Source organism: Sinocyclocheilus grahami, unplaced genomic scaffold, assembly GCF_001515645.1.
Source record: "Sinocyclocheilus grahami isolate Dianchi unplaced genomic scaffold, SAMN03320097.WGS_v1.1 scaffold176.1, whole genome shotgun sequence".
Classification (NCBI taxonomy): domain Eukaryota; kingdom Metazoa; phylum Chordata; class Actinopteri; order Cypriniformes; family Cyprinidae; genus Sinocyclocheilus; species Sinocyclocheilus grahami.
The window spans coordinates 189,236-199,556 of NW_015505355.1; the positions used below are offsets into that span (position 1 = coordinate 189,236).

The window sequence follows — 10,321 nt, forward strand, 5'->3', positions numbered from 1 at the left end:
TTTATAGTCTGAACAAGTTATTAGCTTCTGTGTATTTTCAGTGTTTCACCATCATCTGTGCAGTTTGATAAATAGCTGGTGTTTCACCTTAATCAACAGATTGCATGTTGGTTTTCATCTATTTTATTGACCTATAATCTGATTTAAAGCTGCTTTTTTGCTGTTTCATGAATCATAACGGTCCAAGTGTTTAGGTTTCACACAAAATCCATTAAAAGCCAATAATATATTTTAATAGAGATGTGTAAGAAATTTTTTTTCTCTCAAATTAGTCTCAATAAACAGTAAGTTCCTATGTGACAGCTTACGGGTCAGCGTGCGCTAAATGAACAGCATGTTTATTTCCTGGGAGACTGAGAAATCTTTACTAAAACGTGCCCCTCTCACTCCTGCTTGCTCTCAAAATAAACTCTAGTCTTCTAGTTTAGTCTTACAGCGAGACTGCTCATTCATATCTCATTTAAGATGAAGCAATGCAGATAGTGTCGTGTTTAACAGAGGTTCAGAAGAAGAAGTGGCTTATGGGACTGTAGAAATATCATCCTCTGCTCTCATGCACTTTAACAAACTCAAATGGCCTGTTTATTGATTCCATTTGAGAAATTAATTAGAAACTAGATGGATATCTCAGTGAGGCGACAAATGAATCGATAAAACGTAAACTTTTAAATATAGCACTTTGTTTTATATACACATTTATTCATGAAGATGGCTAAAAAAGACAATTTTCTTCAAAAGGAACTATTCTGCTCACTCATATTCCTAGTTAAATAGTATTTATGAGACAAAATGAGCATAACAATAAATAAATTCATCCTGTGTTTTCTTTTTTTCCACATACCAGTTGTACAAACAATAAATTATAAAATCAGTGCTGTGTATTTTCAGTGAAACGGCCGTTTCCCATTGAGACGGTAAAACAGTACTGCATACATGGAGTAAACCGATGAAATCTTGGAAAACGTTCAGGTACCAAACACTGAATCACATGAGTTCATCCAGTTACTGCATCTGTGAGAAATGAATCAAACTGAACAACTGCAGCAGGTTTAAAGTCAACATGAAACGCATTCGCAACCCATTGCACTTCAGTAATATGATGCACTTCTAACTGAAACTGGATGCATGATGAGAAACAAAATAGTGCAAGACTTTTGCATTTCATTTCATTAATTTTAAAATGAATTTTATTTAGGAATTGATGAGATGGCGTCGAAGTCAAATAATATCAAATTACTATGAAAGATTAATTTATATAATAAGAGCTGGAACATGAATGAAAGTAAATAGAGTTGAATCATGTTGACTTTAAACTGATTTCCGCTGCTCATAAAAACACACACACGAATCAATGATCCGAACACACATCACATATCTGAGATGTTTCACTGTCTGAGAAATGAAGTTGTGAGGTTGAACTGAGGTGAAAAATGATTCAAAGGAATGTTCCGGTTTTAAGATTGTGTTTACAGTAACTTACAATGGAAGTCTATGGGGCAAGACATTGTATCAGATTGTTAGAAAACACATTTGCTTTGAACAACACAACCGAAAAACATTAAATGTGTCACCTTGCCTGTGCAACATTATAAGAACATGTAAAAGTCACTTACATCAGTAACACATAGTAACGCATTTGTTTTTCTAGGTTGTGTGAATGTTAAGGGAACGTTCCGTTTTAGAATTTTGGAAACATTATGGGAATGTTACTTTGGAATGTTCTCTGAACGTTCTGAAACAAGTTGAGATGAACGTCCAATTGAAACATTTTTTTTTTTAATCCCATGAATGATGTATACATAATGTTTTTGTGCTAACATTTTGAGAACGTTATTTAAGACCGGATAACTTTAAATGAGTTACTTTAATTGTTTTGAATTGTTCAAAACTTTAAAAGAACGTCGCCCGAACATTCTAAAAATGTTTCTTGTTAGCTGGGATTACAGTTCAAATAACACACATTTCTGTACATAGCAATTAGTATACAGGCTTTAATAAACATACATGTTTCATGCTTTAACCCTGTGTGATTCTTGTCTCATAGACGTCCATTGTAAGTGTTCCACTCTAAACAAGATTTTTGTTTGTTTTAAACCTGAAACATTCCCATGAAGATGTAAACGGCGCGACTGCGAGCGAGTGAGCGATCGATTATTGCGAGTATCGAGGGCACTCAGTGTCCTGAACACAGAAATGACATACACACATTTACAAATCAGAGCCCTGTTTAGTTGTTCTGTAACAAAGAAAGGAAGATCAGTTCATTGTGGGAGACTCAAACGGACATAAACATGGAGCACAGAGGAACAAACACATCAACGTCAGCTCAATCCCTGAAAACGAGCTCAGGAACGGACCGGCGGTCAGTCATATTCCCAGTTTGTCTTAGTCTTATGAGATTCACTCCGGAAAATCAGCATTCTGCATGAACCTTTCCGTTCCTGCAGTCGAAGCTTATTTCTTATGGGTGATACAGGGACCCTAAACAGGTTGTTCACGCTAACAGCGATCAGTAAATCTGTTGACAATTATTGACAACTTGGTCCAGCTTTATACAAATAAGCTGTGACTAAATGCGATGACAACCAATGGGAGCGCAGACTGATATAGTTGAATAATGCAATCAAGTAGGGTGGCACGGTAATCTGAAAATCCTGATTATTTTGCTCCAAAATCACAAAGGTTCTAGGTTTGAGAAATTCCTTTTTAGATTTCAGAATCAGAATTATAGCACTTTTACGCAAGCACAAATCATAAGGAAATTACATTACGCTATATATCGCGCAGCCCTACAGTCGAAGTTGCGGTCACATTAGCAAAATCCCAGTGAAATTTCGTGAACCAAAACGGTCCAATGTCTGCTGTCTATAAAATAGAGATGTATGAAGTGCCAGTCACACAGAAGTCCCTTTGAACCCAAGCGGTTTTCTGTTGGTCAATGGAAAAAAGTGTAACCTACGTGGGTACGCTTTTTCACGCAGTCGTTGGAATCCAATTGGAATGACTTGATCACACAGAGCAACTGTAAATGTGATTGCAACTTAACATTAAACTCTATGGCAATGGTTTAAATCACTGCCAGTGTGAACTTAAGGGGCGTGGCTTTTGGACCAGTGGGTGTGGCTTTGTTAAAGGGGCGTGGCTGAAAGTTGCCACATTTAAGGCTAGAGCCAAAGCTCCTTGTCTGAGTCACAACGCGATTGCGAACACTAGCAGGATTCAGGAAGTTAGTCTGATTGAGGGATTCCCAACACTCTCTGTTTTTTTGCATATGATATTGATACAGAATGTTAGGCTAATGTTCCCATTAAGTTATGAAAACACTGTTTCTGAACGTTTTTAAAATGTTTTTTCTTGGTTATGTGAACGTTAATAGAACATTCCATTTTATCAATGGTTAATGTGAACACATCTTAACATCAAACACTACAGAAATGCTTTAAATCACTGCCAGTGTGAACTCAGGGGGCGTGTCTTTTGAAAGAAGGGGCGTGGCCTTGTCAAATGGACGTGGCTGAACATTGACTCATGTGAAGCCAGAGCCTCAAACACTACAGAAATGCTTTAAATCACTGCCAGTGTGAACTCAAGGGGTGTGTCATTCGAAGGAAGGGGCGTGGCCTTGTCAAAGGGGCGTGGCTGAACGTCACCACATTCAAGGCTACAGCCAAAGCTCCAGAGTCACAACGCAACACAATTGTGAACGCTAGCAGAATCCCACAGTGATCGGAACGCAACTGCAACGGTTCAGTCTACGTGCTTCACGAAGCTCAGTCAGGAAGTTCGTCTGATTGAGGGGTCCTCAACATTTTTTAATCAGGCAGTGTTTGAAGGCCGACGGCCGGGTGCTGAGCGGGCAGCTCTTGGACAGCTTCCCTTGAGGGTCCTTGCATTGCACCGTGCGACTCTGCCAACCCGTATCGCAAGTTCTGGAGCACGTCATCCACGATCCCGTCACCCAGCGCGGCCCCGCGGGCATCGTCATCGTCGCAGGAACCTCGGTCGTAAACGTCACAATCTCCACTGAGGACAGCGCCGCGGCGGTTCCTGAAGACACGGCGACCGTTCGCGGCGGAAGCGGCATTTTGCGAGGCATGAAGAAGCTGTAGCGGATGTCTAGTGGTTTCTTAGAATCCGTGGCCAGAATCTGCACCACCAGGCTTTCCTGAAGGGCCCCGGGGCCCATGCTGTGAAGGGCCTCGTCCCGCTGACTCCAGCCAGTGTAGTTGAGAACGGAGCCATTGAGGGGGATGATGGTCTCGGACGTGGAGATCATGAACTTCCCGTTGAGCAGGTATTCTCCTCCGGGCCGCCGCAGCGCCAGATACGCTGTGTAGCGCGACTGGCCTTTGGCTTTGTACTGTCGGACCTTCAGGTGCGTCGAGCCCTCGGGAACCTTCACCACATCTGTGTAGCCCTTGCTGGAGAACACAGAGACAACATCACATGACTTTATTAGTCATTTTGTATTGTCTGTCTTTTCCAGTAAAAAGTATCTACTTTTTAAAAAAAATCAAGATACATTTACTTGATAAGCAAAATTACTTAAGATAGTAAGTCTTGTTTTACTGAATAAAAATGGAGTGAATTTATGCTTAAAACAAGGAAAAATATGGAATGGCCAATGGAATCAGAAAAAATATTTTTCTTAGCCTTTTGGTATAAACTCACTTAATTTAGTTTTTTTTTGTTTTGTTGGAAAATTCATATTTTGTATTTCTTGTTGCTTCCAAACCAAATATCCAGACATATGTTAAATCAAGATACATTTACTTGAGAAGCAAAATTATATTAAGTTTTTTTTCCTATTAAACATGACGTGCTCAAAACAAGAAAAGAAAAAGAAAAAAAAAATCTGTCCATGGGTTAAGAAAAATATACATAATTCAAATGGAAATGTAATTTTTATGACACTACTGGCAAATATTTTTTTCTTGTTCAAAGGATAAGCTCACTTAATTTATATATATATATATATTAGAAATCAAGACTTAGTATTTCTGTCTTTTTTTAGTTTTTGTCTTATTTTTCACTGAAAATAGCTAAACATTCTTAATTCAAGATACATTTAATTGAGAAGCAAAATGACTTAAAATATTAAGTCTTTTTTTCCAATATATAATATCAAAATAAAGTGAGTTTATGATTAAAACAATGAATAATATCTGCCAATGGGGTCAGAAAAATAAACGTATTTTCTCGTTGAAAATTTTTTTACAAATTTTTTATTTGCTTTTGTGTTGTGTGTCATTGTCCACATTGTTTGTTTAAAGCTTGAGAATATGTATATTTATTTTATGACTTGTTTAAAAAAACCTTTTAAGTTTTAGTTGTTTCAAAAAGGGTATCAAATTTGTCTCAGATGTTTCTCCTAAAATTCCTCAGAGTGAATAAAAACAGACCCAGATGAGTCACTGGTTCGTCATGCAAGAATCCAGAGTGATAAAAACCAGTGTGAAGCAGCTCAGATCACTGGATGAGAAATGCTCGAGTTTACATTGAGATCTCTGACGTTTGAGTGCAAATCTAAAGGACACTCTGAGACATTTCTGAGGCAGCGCACGTCTCCGTCAAGCTGTACAACAGATCTGATTTGTGATTTTTTCTTTTCTTTCATGTCCTCCCAGGGAAAACAAAGGCTATTGTACCAGGAACATTTCCTACTTCTGTAAATCACATTACGCATCCAATTTTGCATGTCTCTATGAAACAGAATCAGAGCGATCAGTCAGATTTCCAGACGAACTCGTGCACTGCAAAAAAAGATTTTCTTCCTTAGTATTTTTGTCTTGTATAAATATCTACAAATTCTGGATTTAAGATGCATTTACTTGACAAGTAAAATTACTTAAGATATTATGTCTTGTTTACTGAAAAAAATTATCAAAAATGTCTTAAAATCAAAAATAATCTTAATTCAAAGGCTAAACTAAATAATTTTTCAAGACGAGTGAGGCGAGACAGACGAGACGAGTGAGGCGAGACGAGTGAGGCGAGACCGACGAGACGAGTGAGGCGAGACAGACGAGACGAGTGAGGCGAGACGAGTGAGGCGAGACCGACGAGACGAGTGAGGCGAGACAGACGAGACGAGTGAGGCGAGACGAGTGAGGCGAGACCGACGAGACGAGTGAGGCGAGACAGACGAGACGAGTGAGGCGAGACCGACGAGACGAGTGAGGCGAGACCGACGAGACGAGTGAGACGGACGAGACGGACGAGACGAGCGAGGCGAGACGGACGAGAAGAGCGAGGCGGACGAGACGAGCGAGGCGAGACGGACGAGACGAGTGAGGTGAGACGGACGAGACGAGCGAGGCGAGACAGACAAGACGAGTGAGGTGAGACAGACAAGAAGAGTGAGGTGAGACCTATTTCCAGTTTTGTATACCTATTTAAACTTTATGTAAGTTATTGGTTATTTTATATTAGGCATAGCCTCCCCTATAGCATGGTGTATTTATATTTGTTTTGTTAATAAAAGTTCTATGTTTTATATATACGCTAAAGTGAGTTTGACATTGTCCCCGTTTTTTATGGTTTGGTTAAAATCAATAGAAATGGAATGTCTCCATGAGTGTGTGTTGTCTAACCTCTTCTTGGTGAAGTTTCCAGCCACTCTGATGCAGCTGTTTCCGTCGCCGCCGCAGACGCCGCACTTGTCATATTGAAGTTTAGAGCCGATGATCCCGTCGCAGCCGGTGCGAACGCACTTCCCCTTCACACACACCGAACTGCTGTACGGCCGGCACTCCGTCCCATCAACCACCTGCAGAAAACCACACAAACCAAACCTCACCTGCTGTCTGGCTTTCATCTATCGCTACTAAAGAAATGGCACAAATATTCAAGGTTTAATAAATACAGTGGGGAAAAAAAGTATTTAGTCAGCCACCAATTGTGCAAGTTCTCCCACTTAATTTTTTTTCTCATTTTGTCTCTCTTAGTTGAGGTATACCTATGATGAAAATTACAGGCCTCTCTCATCTTTTTAAGTGGGAGAACTTGCACAATTGGTGGCTGACTAAATACTTTTTTGCCCCACTGTATATCACTAACAAAAAGCACTAAAGACATGATATTGATAGAATGCTTTGCTAACGTTTCCATTAAGTTATCAACACTGCAAAAAATATTTTCTTCCTTAGTATTTAGTCTTGTTTTCTTGTATAAATATCAAAAAATTCTTGAATCAGGATGCATTTACTTGACAAGTAAAACGACTTGTTTTCTAAAAATATTATCCATTTTTGTTAGTTTTTGCATAAAACAAGCAAAAAATCTGCCAGTGCCTTAATTCAAAGGCTAAACAAGATTATTTTTCTTACACCATCGGCAGATATTTTTACATGATTTAAGCAAAAACTAACAAAATTTGGATAATTTTTCCAGAAAACAAGACATAATATCTTAAGTCATTTTACTCGTCAAGTAAATGCATCTTAAATCCAGAATTAGTAGATATTTATACAAGAAAACAAGACAAAAATACTAAGGAAGAAAATCATTTCTGTATGTTCTCTGAACATCTGTTATATGTAAAAATGGTTATATGAGCATTTAAGGAATTTTATCCTTTTGCAAACATTAAGGGATGTTCTTTTAAATGTTTTATTTTTAGAAAAAAAAAAAATTAGACAAACATCCAACTAAAAAAATCTAACATTAGGAACAATTTATAAATAATGTTTTTGTGCTGTGACTAGATGACTCTGAACGAAATTTGTATTAATGTTACTGGACGAACGTTTGTTCGTAACATCATAAAATATGTTCTAAGAATGTCTTGCTAATGTTCCCATTAAGCTGCGAAAATGTTATTTATGAATGTTCTCTGAATGTTCAAAACGTCCAGTTTTGTAAAAATGTTTTCTCTAAACGTTCTCTATTCTTTCGACTTTTCTTTCTTTGTAAAAAAAAAGAGACCCTCTAACACTAATGTTCTCTATTCTTTTTCTATTCTATCTACTGGTTTTCTTTTTATTTATTATATATATATATATATATATATATATATAACAACCTTGCTATGTGTGCTGCGTTAAGCTAACTGAGACTTATCACGGCACTTACATATCATTGCTCTTTAGTTAGTTTTGATTACTTCTGTTGTCCTCATCTATAAGTCGCTTTGGATAAAATGTAAATGTAAAACGGGAATGCTCCATTGTATCATTTTGCATTTCATTGGGAATGTTACTTTCGAATGTTCTCTGAACGTTCCGAAACAAGTGGATACATTTGTTGTAACTTAATAAAAAAAAATAAAAAAAAACATTCCGTAACTGATGTGTAAACAATGCTTTTGTGCTAACGTTTGAGAATATTATTAATGCAACTGTAAGAACATCTGTTCATAACTTTTTGAGAACGTTTCCTGTCAGCTGGGTTTGAAGCACCGTGTGACACTTCAAAGACCAGTGTGGCATTTCTATAATATCATGCCGAAAGGATGTAAATCCTTCAGTATGTTGAGTCGGTTTGTAAGTGTTATGAGAGATCCGTGACTCCCTCACCCGCTGCGAGAACACGACGTAGTATCCCGTCCCTTTGGCCCTGCAGGTGAGTTTGCACATGTCTTTGGGAAGCACGCCGGCAAACTTCGACACCCATTCCACGAAGGTCTTCACTCCTTTAGGGTCCGTCTGAGGGCCGTTACGCAGCTCACACTGCTCCTGACGGAAACTCTTCCCTAACGCACACAGATGACAGCAAATATATTCAATGCACAAGCTTGCTGCTGTTCTTAATACAGTATTAACATATTTGTGTAGCTGACACAAAATGTTTTAAAAATCCTCTTAAGCTGGTTTCAGGAGGGAATTATTTATAATTATTATAGATGATATTTTCATGAGCTCACGATAATTGAAAGAGTAAATGGAATACACTTTATTATATTGTATTTATTTATATATATTTTTAGCTTTAATTATTATTAACTTCAACAACAATAACAAAGACAATAATATTAAATAAATTATTATTATAAATGTTTTCGCTATCATTACTATTATTATTTTTTATATTTGTATTTTTATTTATATTAAGTTTTTCTGAATTAAAGTGCCATGCCTGTCATTAATATTGAGTTTGAGTAAGTTATTTTAGTATTATTTATATATAATTAGTATGGTATTTGTTAATAGTTTGAATTAGCTTTTATTTTTATATTTTTCAGGTTTTGTTTAAGTTTTAGTAATTTTGTTGTGTGCTTTTCTCATTTTTATTAGTTTGAGTTTTTTTTAATATTCATATTTAGCTTTAATTTATTTTTATTCCAGTTTTAGTTTTAGTAACTTTAGTACTTCAGTAACATTTCAGTTTGTTGCATTTCGTTTACTTAATTTTTGTTTAAGTTTTCATTTAATATTAATATTTTATTTTAGCTTCATTTCAATTAACTAACTGACTGCTTTTGTGCTCCAGAGTCACATTTTATCCTGGAATCTCGATGTAATGTGTTAGCTACCTACTTAATATTTCTCTTGACGGTATCATATTAGATAAAACTTTTCACTGAATTTATTGCAATGCATTTTGGGATTGTGGTATCTATCAGGGATGTACGTGATGCAGAATTTGTTGCATTTGCATGTGTTTTCTTCTGTGAGCATGCATTATTTGTGCATGCGTGTGTGTTTGGAGACGCTCACCGGCTGAAGGGCATGGCGTGATGCTGCAGGAGCGGTAGACGGCTCTCTTCCCGGTGCAGTAGCGGCCGTTGTTTCGGGGAGGAGGGTTGTTACAGAGACGATGTGCAAACTGGACACCCCCGCCACACGTCCGAGAACACGAACCCCACGGACCCCAGGAGCTCCAGCTGCCGTGATTCGACATCTGACAGGAGAAAATCATTAAGCATCGATTAGTGACGAGCAGAAAACACACTGACAGTTTCTGTTGATTGCGTATGAGGCACAGTCACAATGTAAAAGCATCTAACTAAAGATGCACAGAATCTTTCAACATGAATGAGTCGAGTCGTGGAAAGAAGCGAGTGTTTTATGTGAAGGCGTGTGTCCATCTATTCACCGGCCCGCAATAAACAAGTTCCGAGCCAAAAATAAGCGCGAGACCTGAACGCTGGACATTCAGCGAGAGGAAGGGTGTGTGTGTGTGTGTGTGTGTGTGTGTGTGTGTGTGAGTGAGAGAGTGTGTGTGTGAGTGTGTGTGTGTGTGTGTGTGTGTGTGTGTGTGTGAGTGAGAGAGTGTGTGTGTGTGTGTGTGTGTGAGAGACAGAGTGTGTGTGTCTGTGTGTGTGCGTGTGTGTGAGTGTGTGTGTCTGTGTGTGTGTGTGTGTGTGTGTGTGTGTGAGAGA

At 37.9% G+C, this 10,321-nt stretch overlaps 1 protein-coding gene across 1 annotated transcript in view; it reads right to left on the minus strand.

Moving 5' to 3' along the window:
* Nucleotides 1-2,207: 2,207 nt before the first annotated feature.
* The window catches only part of LOC107593743 (A disintegrin and metalloproteinase with thrombospondin motifs 5-like), a 27,413-nt gene continuing 19,299 nt past the window's right edge, over nucleotides 2,208-10,321 (minus strand). The window contains exons 5-8 of the mRNA XM_016283603.1: nucleotides 9,657-9,840; nucleotides 8,517-8,692; nucleotides 6,594-6,769; nucleotides 2,208-4,421 (exon numbers count right to left, since the gene is read on the minus strand). Coding sequence (XP_016139089.1) covers nucleotides 3,803-4,421; nucleotides 6,594-6,769; nucleotides 8,517-8,692; nucleotides 9,657-9,840 — 1,155 coding nt within the window. The 3' untranslated portion in view covers nucleotides 2,208-3,802. The remainder of the gene's footprint in view (nucleotides 4,422-6,593; nucleotides 6,770-8,516; nucleotides 8,693-9,656; nucleotides 9,841-10,321) is intronic.